The sequence below is a fragment of the Carassius gibelio genome, chromosome B24 (genome assembly GCF_023724105.1).
Source record: "Carassius gibelio isolate Cgi1373 ecotype wild population from Czech Republic chromosome B24, carGib1.2-hapl.c, whole genome shotgun sequence".
Lineage (NCBI taxonomy): Eukaryota > Metazoa > Chordata > Actinopteri > Cypriniformes > Cyprinidae > Carassius > Carassius gibelio.
This window is the reverse complement of record NC_068419.1, coordinates 5,524,818-5,537,905: the sequence shown is the minus strand read 5'-3', so window position 1 is coordinate 5,537,905 and position 13,088 is coordinate 5,524,818. Positions and strand designations below refer to the sequence as shown.

The 13,088-nt window shown below is 35.7% G+C and overlaps 1 protein-coding gene across 1 annotated transcript in view; it reads left to right on the top strand.

Moving 5' to 3' along the window:
* Positions 1 to 13,088, top strand: part of cnbd1 (cyclic nucleotide binding domain containing 1) — a 40,816-nt gene that overhangs the window by 2,998 nt on the left and 24,730 nt on the right. Inside the window, exon 4 of the mRNA XM_052595921.1 lies at positions 831 to 950. Within this exon, the coding sequence (XP_052451881.1) occupies positions 831 to 950 (120 nt within the window). The remainder of the gene's footprint in view (positions 1 to 830; positions 951 to 13,088) is intronic.

The following is a 13,088-nucleotide window of genomic DNA, read 5'->3' as shown; positions in this document are numbered from 1 at the left end:
TATAAAGCTTTTTATGATCATAATATGTTTAAAAATATTTGCTTAAAGGAATTGTTCACCCAAAAACGAAATTAGCTGAAATTTACACACCCTCAGGCCATTCAAGATGCTTTTCTTCACTGCAACAGATTTAGAGAAATGTATCATTACATCACCTGCTCACCAATGGATCATCTGCAGTGAATGGGTGCCGTCAGAATGAGAGATAAAACGGCTGATAAAAACATCACAATAATCCACCAGTTAACAATTTTTGGGAAATTGTGTGTTTTTAAGAAACAAATCCATCAAGAGGACAACAGGGGATCAACTTGTTCCACAGGACAACATTTTATTATGAATTATAGACTGCTGTTTTGATTTAACCCTATCTTAAAGATAAACGTGTTTATTATAAACACAGCTTTTCACTTCACAAAACATGTTAATTGATGGACTGGAGTCATGTGTGTTATGTGACTCTTTATGTGTCATGTGACTCTCATTCTGACGGCACCCATTCACTGCTGAGAATCCTTTGGTCAGCAAGTGATGTAATACTAAATTTCCTAAATCTCTTTTGATGAAGAAACAAACTTGGATGACTGGAGAATAAGTAAATTTCAGCAAATGTTCATTTTTGACTGAACTATTCCTTTAAGATATTTTCTTCTGGTCATGCAATGACTTACAGTATAATCTCTTTTTTATTTCTTGCAGTCCAAAAGTGATAAACTACATTTCATACGGAATATATTACATTCTGATTCAACAGCACAAACTTTAGAATTGGCAAATGATGGATATAAACTTTACGATAATCATCTGATCTTCTCTATTCCTCTTGGCAGCCAACCTCCAGTGAAGCTGAGAGTATTTGAATCCATCCAAGAGGTCAGCAGACATCAGCCACATGGAAAACTGGCTCACGAATCACTCATGAATCATGTGATTAAAGCCCTTAAGAAATTGTGAGTATGAAGTGTTCTTTGTGGGTAGTTTAAAGGCCCTCGGGACATATTGATGATACAAAATGACTGATATAAAAACACACATTTATACGGTTTGTCAGGCCTGATTTGAATCTGCTGGGTGAATTTCATTAAATCTGTCAAACAGGTCAGATTTCTCCCAAAAATCTAAAGCTCATTGATTTGAATGAGCACATTTCCTCCTGAACTTCTCATTACTTTCACAAAAACACACACAAAAAAAAGAAAAACAAGAAAGACTTTTATTGTTTGAAACAAAATATGCATTTTAAGCTATTGTTTTAATGCTTTTATGCTGATTTTAATAGAAAAATGTGTTCAGATTAGACAGAACAGTTCTTATTACTGCATAACAGATGAGAAATTAAACCACATCCATATGCATTACAATAATGCAAATTGTGTTGACTGATTTATTATTAATAGACAGACACTGTTTTATCTATTTCTAATTTCTAATTTTAATAAAATTGACATCTGACTCTGCATCAGCTAGTGTTTCCGTCTACCAGCAGAGGGCAGTGTAGCACCTTTTCAGCATGTCAAACGAACATGACTTATTTCTGCTCAGGGCTACATGCATCTCAGAATTTCTTTGGTTAATATTTAAAGTGACACAGTTTTAAGTAGTTTTAGCTGTATGAAATCTGTGGCAAATTAAAATCATAGCTTGCATAAAAATGAGGAGGACATTCTGAAAATTCACTGCTGAATGACATCTGGAATCACTTCATTAAGAGCATAATAGAGAATGGGACTAATCTCCTGCGCTCTCTGCCACTATCTCACAGTGGTATCTTAATTCATATCGAAAGGCCCTGTTTTACTTTCCTGCTGTCGCTGTTCATTAATGTGAGAATCGTTGAGTGGGAGAGAGAGAGAACAATATAGCTTTCTTTAGCTCCTGTGTTGAGCGGCACAGGACTGAAATCCTACAATATTATTTCCTCCTCTTATATGTTGCTTGTAGGTGTTCGGATATTGTTCCTTGTGATATAATCTCCCTCATTCATCCACTGAACTTCCCAGGGATAATGCATCTGTTTTTTAGTGGTTGTTCTTGAGCTTTGTAGGACAGATAGACACTAGAGATGCAGGAAAGAGGATATGGAGATCTTTCAGTGCAGGACTGGAGCACGGTCGGTGTGAAAAATAAATATGAACCAGATTTTTATATGTTCTGTAAGAAAAAGGCTTCACCGCAAGCCTCTATGATATTTTACTCACTATTGTGGCACAGATCGCTCTTTTATTTTACGCTATAATTCAAAAGTTTGTGGTTGGTAAGATTTTTTTTTCGTGTGTTTTTAAATGTATGAAGTCTCTTACCAAGACTGCATTAAAAAAAACTTTTATGTTGTGAAATAGTATTATGAATTAAAATGACCGTTTCCTATTTTAATACAGTTTTCAATTTAATTTATTCCTGTGATGCAAAGCTGAATTTTCAGCATCGTTACTCCAGTATCACACAACCCTTCAGAAACATTTCTAATATACTGTTTTGCAGCTCAAGAAAAATGTCTTATTTTATAACACTAGAAAACGTAATTTTTTTTTCAGGATCCTTTGATTTATAGAATGTTTTAAAGACAGCATTTCTTAGAAAAACAAATATTTTGCAACAACGGAATAAAGTATTTTCTGTCACTTTGTCATCAGTTTAATGCGCCGAGGTTTAATGCATACAATTTTTGAAATCTTTAAGCATTAGCAAGCACCACCATCCCATAGGAGAAGCTCGCACAAGTGCACCATGGTAGAACATAATCAGAGTGAATACTGAGCACTCAGTTTGTGATAGATGGACTGTGCCTTAGGCGGAGTTAATGGAGGCAGATGGCAATGCATTTCTCCTGGATTGCTTCACTACTTTGATGTGCTTTGCATGCTTAGTTATAACAAGGGAACTTGTGCTTTAATGTGCCATATTACAGCTGAGTATCATGGTCCACGTACAGAAAGCTTCATGCATGGGCAGCTCGAAGGAGAACTTTTTGTGATACCCGTTCTGCATTTGTAGTGACATTACCTACGGGGCTTTGCAATGCCCTTGTAGACAGTTCTTAATGCTTTTCCATGTCTTCACGTGTTTTTTTCCCTCCCAGCTCAGTTTCTAGATATCTGGGTCGTGTATGCCAATTGCCACCGGGGGAATTTGTTTGAAAGATGTGAGCTGGATAAGAGAAATAGGTCACGATTTTCTTCGATTTGGGAGACATAATCGTCTCGTCCCTGTGAGGTTCTGCCTTGTGACATTCAGCAAAATGTATTGTGAAAGAATCTCAGCCATGTGGAAATTAGATTAGAAAGGGTAAAAATTCACACGGCGGTTTCACAGGAATCACTATTAAATGATGAATGAGGGCCCAAGGGTTTGTTTTAAAGGAAAACAAAATGCTGTTATGGTTTAAAATTTTCCTTTTTACTTTTGTAAGCACATCGCTGGTCATATGGTATGCTCTTTAGTGCATAGTATTCTAAAAAGAAAAAAAATAATCTTTTAATGAAAAGGCAATAATATTCTTCGTTTACAAGTAAGGGCATATCATTTAAAATCACTCATTTCATGGCCACAATCCAATCCATCCCAGATGGATAAAATGAAGGGCTAGGCTGTGGCATTCTCATTGAATTTCCTGTTTCATAGTCAGCCCCTGCTGGTAGATACCATAACTACATCATTTGGACCAAGAAGCCTTTTATTTTTACAAACAAGCAAACTAGCAAAGTCTTTGTTATAGTACATTTTGCATATGGCTGCATTTTTTATTTCAAATGTTTAAATAAAAAATATAAAATTTGTAAAAAACATAAATAAATTTTTCTTATTTTCTTATGTTAAAAATTTTTATGTTAAATCTCTCTCTCTCTATATATAGTAAAATATGTGTGCGTGTGTGTGTGTGTGTGTGTGTGTGTGTGTGTATAAATATATATATATATATATATATATATATAATTTTACGGCTGGGCAAGTTAACACGTTATTATCCGATTAACGCATTAATTGATTAACGCAGACAATTATTTTATTGCACGTTAATGCAGTTTTTTATTATTATGAAAGTCCGTTGCTCACTGGCTCTGAATACACATACAGACAAATCATGGGTCACAGGAGGGGATGCTCCCGATCAAATTATTTAGGCTAAGCATCAACATTCACAAACCACTGTCAGCTGTTATTTTTAACAGAAAAGAATGCAACGAGCTTGTAATCATGACTTTATAACTTGGAAATAGGAAACTTCTGATAGCACATGAAGACCGCAGAGAAGTGCTCTTGCTGAACACAGTGGAGTGAATCATTTTGTAACTTTGTGATTTTTTACTGTGAGTCATATGGGATGCAGTAACACAAGTCCCTCTCACAATATATTGCTTTACAGATCTATCGCTTTTGCCGCTCAGAAATAATCACGCACCACGTAGGCATATCAGAAGACGTTTACTCCAGCGCGGTTAACGCTCACGCTAACTGATCTATATGTAACCAAAGACTGTAGAATACCCAAGACATGTCACTCGTATAGTTCTGAATGGAGGAAAATGCAACACTCAATATAGCTGCTCAATTGCAGGAAGCCCCGCCTCCTGAATGAAAGAGCCGATCGCCCTACTCTGCTGCGATGGGTCCCGCGATCGTGCAGGTCTCTAATAGGAAGGTGCATATTATAATGTTATGATCGAGGCTCTGGACTCGGAGCATAACTTGTTTTTCTATAACAAACTATAAAATATTTTCTATAAAAACGTTAATGTCCTGATAGTGACAAATAGCTTGTTTTTTATTTAATTAAATTACATTAATGTTATAAATTGAGATTTGAGCTATAATAAATAAATTAACTGCTACTATGTAAAAGGAACGATGCTGTAAAAAGTACCTTATTTGTTTAAATTGTTATTACACTTTTGTTCATATAGCAGTGGGGCTACTTTTGAATGAAAAAAAGTGCACAATTCACTACTTTTGAATGCATTATTAGTTTTTGCATAACAATGCAATTAATTGCGGTTAATCGCAGACAATAATACATAATTAATACAAAATAAAAATGTTTTAATCGTTGCCCAGCACATTAATATACTTAATAGCTTGACTTCTTAGGATTTTTTTTTTTTATCTCCAACTTTTGACATCACAGCTAGGGATAGCCACTAGTGAAGGGTTTGGAAATGTACTTATTCGTTATAGTGCCATCAACCATTAAAGTGTTGTCATGATGTAATCTTCTGGTGGATCCAGAGTAATTAGTCACTTGACAATTGCACCTCAGTTGATTAGTCTCATAACAACTTAGATGTGGAACTGAGTGCACTGCCCGTGAGCAAAGATGGCAGATTTCAAATCGCTTAATTTCAGGGTGTGAATGTTAATTATAAATCTCCTTGAATGTTGAATATCCTCTTTGATATGTCAGATTTCAGACTGCGTTTTCTGTTGACTGCAATACAGGTTTCATTTGCACCTCAGTGTCATTGCTCACGACTTCTAAGTATATTTTAAACCCATCTGAAGGTCATCCGGTGACCTGGTGAGTGTACATACACTAACCTATATGGGTTTGTTGTCTAGTGTGTCTTTACATATGCTCTTGTCATAAAGCCAGTTTTCCCCATCCAGGTCTCATGGGGAGCTGGACCAACTGTGCTGGCAACACACACATACACACACACATATACACACACACACTTCCTGCTCTTGCACACTGTTCCCGTGAGAGCTTGTCTCTCTGCCAGCTCTGGAGGCAGGAAGTGCTTGGCTTCCCCCCGCACTGGCTTCGCCCATGTCGCTCCACGTCCAGGAGGCCATTGTAACAGTCAGAGCAGGGCAGTGATGGGGGAGAACCAGCGGAAGACGTTCAGCTTATTTAATGAGGAAAGCCAGCCAGCACAACCTGCTTTGTGTGCACTTTCTGGCTGTATTTTTGTTATAGTTCATGTATTTATTTTGCTCTGTGTTTCAGGGCTCTGACCCCTCCTCAAGACTTCACCCTTTCCCACAATCCTCCTTCTGTGTTTCCTGGGGATGTGTGCTGGTCAGAGAAACACACTTTGACCCAGAAAAGTTTTCAATGTTATCTGAAACTATAATCCGGGCAAATATGAGTCACATACATATGTATACATATATATATGTATATCTATCTATTTATGTAAGACAGTTATATATAAAACAATACAATTTAATATACAGTGCATTGTGTATTCTGAACAATTGAACAATATCTTCACAGCATTTAATCTATATGTAGATGTCTGCATTTTGTTGTTGTTGGTTTTTTTTTTACATTTTTAGTCCTATATGAACAATAAGGTATTATGAATGAAAATTAAGAAATAAAAAACTATTTAATTACAAAAGGAGTATTTACTTAGATGAAAGCGCTGTTCATTATTAGTTCATAATTCCATTAGAAAATTTCCATTAAATAATTAAAATAACTGGAAATGTATATTATTATCTTATATGGTTCCATATAATAAGACATAATAATAATAAAACATGTATTTAATAATAACGCAGCTTATCTAATATTATTATGTATATGTGGAACTATATGTATGTATGTATGTATGTATATATATATAAAATGTGTGTGTGTGAATATATATACACACATATACAGTATATACTGTATATTTTTACATTTACATTTAATAATTTAGCAGACGCTTTTATCCAAAGCGATTTACAATTGAGGACAATAGAAGCAACAAAAACAATCAAAAACAACAAGAGAGCATTGATATGTAAGTGCTAGAACAAGTCATATGTGTGTGTGTATATACAGACTCAATAATTGGCTCAAAAGTAAAATATTTATAACCACCTCCTCATTTACACAGTTTTTCACATATATTAACATTTCAAAATTGCAATTTAACATCTGTCACCATCTGTATATTCAGCCAATGGGTGTGATAATCATCTAGTACAGTTCAGATGTGTCTGTCACGTGAAATGTTTAGTTTTATGGGGTTTTTCTTAAAGTTTAGATCATTTGGAAAGCTCAGGGGCTTATGATTGGCTGGGTTCCCTATCAGCCTACAGCTCTAAACCGCTGATGTATTTGCTGTTTAAGATGTTGTCATGGTAACAGCTGATGAGGGCTGCTGAGTGTGTGAGGAGGCCAAATGAAGATGGAAACAAATCCTAAACTTTCCACCTCTTTTGTATATTCACTACTTCTCACTACTTCTTGAATTCACTTTTTTTCTTGATCATTTCTTTTTTTTAATAAGGATTAATTTCTCATTAGTGGTGTATATAATAAATGTCCATTTAAAGGTCAGTGTCTTAGTGCTCAATAGATTTTCACAGATATTTTATATATTAAATCAACACACTTAGGCATATTAAAACATGGTTAAATCGCAGTGTGTGAGGCTCATGACCTTTTATTATAAATTGTGCTCATTCCTGTTACATGTCCTCAATCCAGCATCAGCATTGTGTCTTAAAAATTGATGTGAGAGAAACAGCTCCCTCCAATATTTTGAATTTAGACTGCCATTTCACCTGCTAGCTGTCAATATTGCATACTGCACCTTTAAACTGATTTTGGTAACATGGTAGATGGTTTGTTAAAAGTCCAGACCCTGTAGTCTGGCAGTGAACTGTTTTTCTACCTGTGCCAGAAAATAATTTCTTCTCACTTTGGGAGTTTGAAGATCATGATCCATTGCCGTGGATCAGGTTGTTCTTTCTGAAGACATTTATGATCAGATATTTAATATTTTGGGACATTAAGAAACTAGAAACACCCAGGTTTTCATTACTCTTCACTGTGGGAAAGGAGAGCCAGAGAGAAATTAACCAGCCTGGGTTTTTTTTCTGGAAATATGACCAGGATCAGGTGCTGTTCGCAAATTGTATCGCTGACGGTTCTGAGTGATGGAGTCAGGGGATAAGTGCACTGGTAAATCTCTTTACTGGAGGAGTGAGGTTTCTGAATATAACAACAGCTGCAGTGGAAACTTCATCATCATCATCATTGGAGAGGTTGAATGGGATTGGGAAGAAGGGAAAGTCCACTTCTGGGCAGGTCAATCAAGGCTTGGTGTTTTGGACCAGACTCTCTTGTTGTCAGGCTTGAGAACAGAAAACATAAACACCTAAATGATTTATTTGTCCCAAAGCTGAATAAATGAACTCTTTGACTTAACTGGATTTAATCTAAACCAGGTATTTTGAGTGTTTGTTTCTTAGTTATTACTGACTTGACTGTTGTTTTCATGTCAACAGTGCAGCTAGTAGAAAATAAAAAATACAAATAAGCTCAATTTAATCTCTATTGTTTCTTCGAAACATCAATGAGATTAAATGGAGAGCAAATGGAGAATTTTACTCAGGTCTTTTGCTTTACAGATTTTTCCTTCAACTGCTGTTTGTGAGTTTCAGAAAATGTTTCAACAACATATCCCAACTGTCTTTAAATCTGAGTCTGCAATTAAAGGTCAGAAGCTTTATTTTTGCTCTTAAATATTTTGTAATCAGATTTGCGAAATCCTAAAATTATGAAAACGTAATTAAAAATCAATACTGTATAGAAATAAAAGAACGGAAAACAACGAAAACAAAATTATTTAAAACTTAATCTAATATGAAAAATAAAATTGAAAATTAAAAGACTGCTAAATGTTAATAAATGATAGTACAGTGTGTGTGTGTGTGTATATATATATATATATATATATATATATATATATATATATATATATATATATATATATATATATATATATATATATACATTATATATAAAATGTAGGATTTAAATTAAACCAATTAATATCGGTGCTACCACGACTAACTTTTTTTGCTTACCTGACGAAGCAATTATTGCTTCTATTATTTATGTATTTTTATTTATTTATTTATTTTCCAGCAAGTGAAAATTTATGAGCTATGAAAGAGCAACCTTTAAATAATAACATTTTACTTTTTTAGTGAGTGATTGGCCCACACAAAAGCAAAGCAGAAATCTGCACACGTCTTTGCTTTATAATATGGCTTTATAGCAGAAATTTGGAAGAATGATTAATCCCTCCAGGGTGCCTCTGATAAACCGCCTCCCTGTGCCCAAAATGTTTATGAGTTGCTGTATCAAGTCAGAAAATGTGTTTTGTTTTTCTTACACGACGATTTAACTTTTTCCATTTAGCAGAATCTCCTGCTAGGCGTGTGAAAGGGTTTTGTTTTCTCAGAGTGGTGTTTTGGTCCAAAAAAAACGTTCCCAGTTTTGATGACATGCACACGTGTTGGCTGAAGAGTCTTATTTAACAGTTCTGACAGTTATAATTTGTGCTTGAGATCTGTTTTGTCAGGACTTGGGACTCTTTGGTCGGTTAGCAGGAGAAGCTCAGAACCAGCTGCAAAACGGAGACTTCTGACAGCTGCTACATTTAAGGAAACCGATCTCTTTCTTTTCTTTCTCGCTCACACATCCATGGCAGCCAAGCTATGGTTGGTGGATCTCAATTATAAAAACTGTACTTGTTTAATCCTCTCAAACTAATGGTCCCCAACAGGTCATTTAAGTTGATAGTTCACTCAAAATTGAAAATTAATTACTCACCCTCATGTCCTTCCAAACCTTTTTGGGTGGAAATCTTGGCCTTTTTCAGTATAGAAGATATTAGACTCTAAAACTGTTGGACGTGTCTGTTAAAGGAGTTACGGTGGTATCATTGTTGGCTTTTACAGAGCTTGTCTATTCCGACTTTCTTGGTGGGATAAAAGAACAGCGAAATCATTTTGTTTCTAAATGCTAGCTTGACTTTTCCCCCCTCCCATTTTGCCTGAGCTCAAGAAAAGCGCTGCAGATAATTTAAGGAAAGACAGTGGAGGTTATCAGCAATGAGATTTGCGCGTTCAGATTGAATTGATTACCCGGAGAAGGTTTCCCTTTTATCTTCAAAGTAAAGTGCCACTTAGAATTTGAATTAAGTTTGCTGGCCATTCTGACCCCGAAACAGCTTTGTGGCTTTAACTTTGAGATAGCCCTTATCGATGTACCTCTTTCTCTGTGATTTATGTCAGTGGCTGCTCTCGGTTTAGTGGCAATTTTCCTGGTGCATTCTCTGGAGATAGTTCGCGGGAAAGTATTTGGTGGCTGATAAGATAGTGTTGTAAAGGCGGCCCGCTCGGCAGATAAGGACCATTACAGTTATTTGTTGAAAGACAAAGCCTCTCGCTGTCAAACAGACCTGAGAAAGCGGCTGGCCGCTGAAACCCTGTGTAATTGTCTCACAAACGGAGCAGCACAAACATGGAGAACGGTCCTTGACCCTCCTCAAGGGAGGTGAAATGAGAGTGTTTTTGCCGTGGAATCGTTGTGACACTGGTTTTCTCTTTGTTTTGTTGAAGTTGTTGTTGTTCATTGTTCACTTTGATTCAAAACGGTTTATTTTATGAAACGGGTTGAATTCTCAGTTAGATTTAAATCACTTTATTAGATTAACCATGAGTGTTTGCATTGTGCATCAAGTTTTAACGCATGTCAGGATATAATTATGTTTTCGGAATGTCTTTTACAGTTTAACATGTCTAAGGTTATAAGGCCAATATTAATGCAAATCTTTTTTTTACTGATTTATTACTTCAAAAAGGGAAAATTGCTATTGTAGAAGTCTTGATAATCTTAAATTTGGGGAAACAACTTCATTTCATTTGTCTTTTGAGGAATTGATAATCTAAATTATTATCTAAAATAATCTCAGCTGGTGATCCACTATCTGAACTGATATTGAAAGTGTAAAGAATAGTTGTCCTTCACAATGGACATATTTTCTAATGCAGAGGGCAGAAATGCATTATGATTATTAATGAAAATGACTGTATGTGTGGTGATGTGAATGACTTTATTAATATTGTAAAAGTGAGCTTCCACTATTGGTTGTTTAAATGGTTTTTTACACATGCAAATGGCACTTATTTTGTAGAATGGGACTCGTTTGGAAATTCAATAGTTCACTTTTTCACCTCTTTCCCTCTCTTTCTCTCTCAGTGTTTTTATTCAGCACCACAGGCTCTGTGTGTACCGCAATCAGCAGATATTCTCACAAAAGTTATAATTCAGTTTTTCCCTTCATTCAGTGTGCGATAAGTTCCTTCCAGTTAATTAGAATCTTATGGGGGGATTAAAGCTTGCAATTATTATTATCTACAGAGTATTCATAATTAATGGAAGTATATGGAAATGTCAGCGAGAATCCTGGAATTAAGCCAGAGATCATTTCCTAGCCAGCTTCTATTTCGAAGTCATCGGTTGCAAAATTTAGACTCAAAAATGGTTTTTAGGTTCAATTTGGCCTTTAGGTTGAAATGCTGTTGTTTAGTAACAATGCACTTTTGTTGAACTAATATAAAGAACTGGCGAGGTTTATATCTGATTGGTTGGGCTTCAGTGTTCTCTGACTCCCAATCAAAGAGAGATCTGATTTGACTTACAAGGCATATAGCTTTGGTTTGATGCCTAAAGTGAATTATTCTGTATATTTGAACTGGAAAAATAAAAATCTCTGGCTGGTGGTCAAACAAATTCTCACCCCAGTCACATGGTTTTTAATCATATGACTGTTTTACAGTCATTTTTGTACCAGCCGTATCTTGTGCCTGCCAAAAATTATCTTTATCTTACAATTTTAACGTTTTATCTCACAATTCTGTTTCTTGTTTCCGCCACAGAATGAAAATTAAAGGGGGTGAAATGCTATTTCATGCATACTGAGTTTTTTACACTGTTAAAGAGTTGGATTCCCATGCTAAACATGGACAAAGTTTCAAAAATTAAGTTGTACGTTTGAAGGAGTATTTCTGTTCCAAAAATACTACTTCCGGTTTGTCACAAGTTTCGGAAAGTTTTTTTCGAGTATGGGTCTGTGTGACGTTAGATGGAGTGGAATTTCCTTATATGGGTCCTAAGGGCGCGTCTGCCGGAAGAGCGCGCGCTCCCGTATAGCACAGCACTGAGAGCACAACAGACATTCACTGATCAGAGCGAGAGCGTCGCGAAATGTCACAAAAGGAGTGTGTTTTTGGTTGCCAGGGCAAGACAACTCTCCACAGATTACCAAAAGAGAAACAGCATTAAGGGACCAGTGGATGGAGTTTATTTTTACAGAGCATCACCGGAGTTGTGCAAGTGTTTGTGTTTGTTACCTGCATTTCAAAGATGCTTGTTTTACAAACAAGGCCCAGTTTGACGACGGATTTGCACATTGTTTATTTCTTAAGGATAATGCAGTCCCAACGAAAAAGGGTCACGATCGTGTGTTGGAACCGCATGCGGTGAGTAAAACTGCTTCAAATATCTCTGTGTTGTTAACTTAGCTATCGGAGAGTAAGCACATCAAGTAAACAACATGCAATGTTGTCATCAAACTGAACTTTCCACATGTACAGCTAAAAAAAATAAATAAAAAAAAATAAAAAAAGACGACAAAGTGGAACTTAGTCATTTTCCAAAACCGCTAAGCAAATATATGCAGTTTCAGTACATACCACATAGAGACGTTGTTGATGATGCTGCTCTTGTTAAATTTCAGACTCTGGATCTGTGTCACAGCTTCCACATGCTCTCAACTCAAAAGCCTACAGGCGCTCGTGATTCTTTAGCTCCGCCCACACGTCACGCCTCCAGCCGGTCGTGTTTTTCCGGGAAAAATCGGTACAGACTATCTTTCTCTTATGAATATAATAAAACTAAAGACTTTTTGGAGTTATGAAGGATGCAGTACTACTCTATATGTACTCAAGATTAACAGGATATTGAGTGAAAACGAGCATTTTACCCCCCTTTAAAGTTAATTGCGACTTTTCTTCTCAGAATTACTGTACAAGTTTATAAATCTAATTCTGAGTTCTCTTTTGAGTTAAAACGTTTTTTTTTTTCTTTTTTATCAAACCAGATTTGTCTGTATTTTTTAGACTCTAATTAGTGCTCTTTAATTGGGCTAAAAATTAAAAAAAAAAGTACTATTGAACAGTGAAACAGTCCTCAAAGAGGGGTTCATGGACATGTCTTTGTAATTCTTGTTAAATAAAAACTAATTAGGTAACATCTTTTGAATGTGAATATTCTGTAGAAACCATGAGAATTTGAA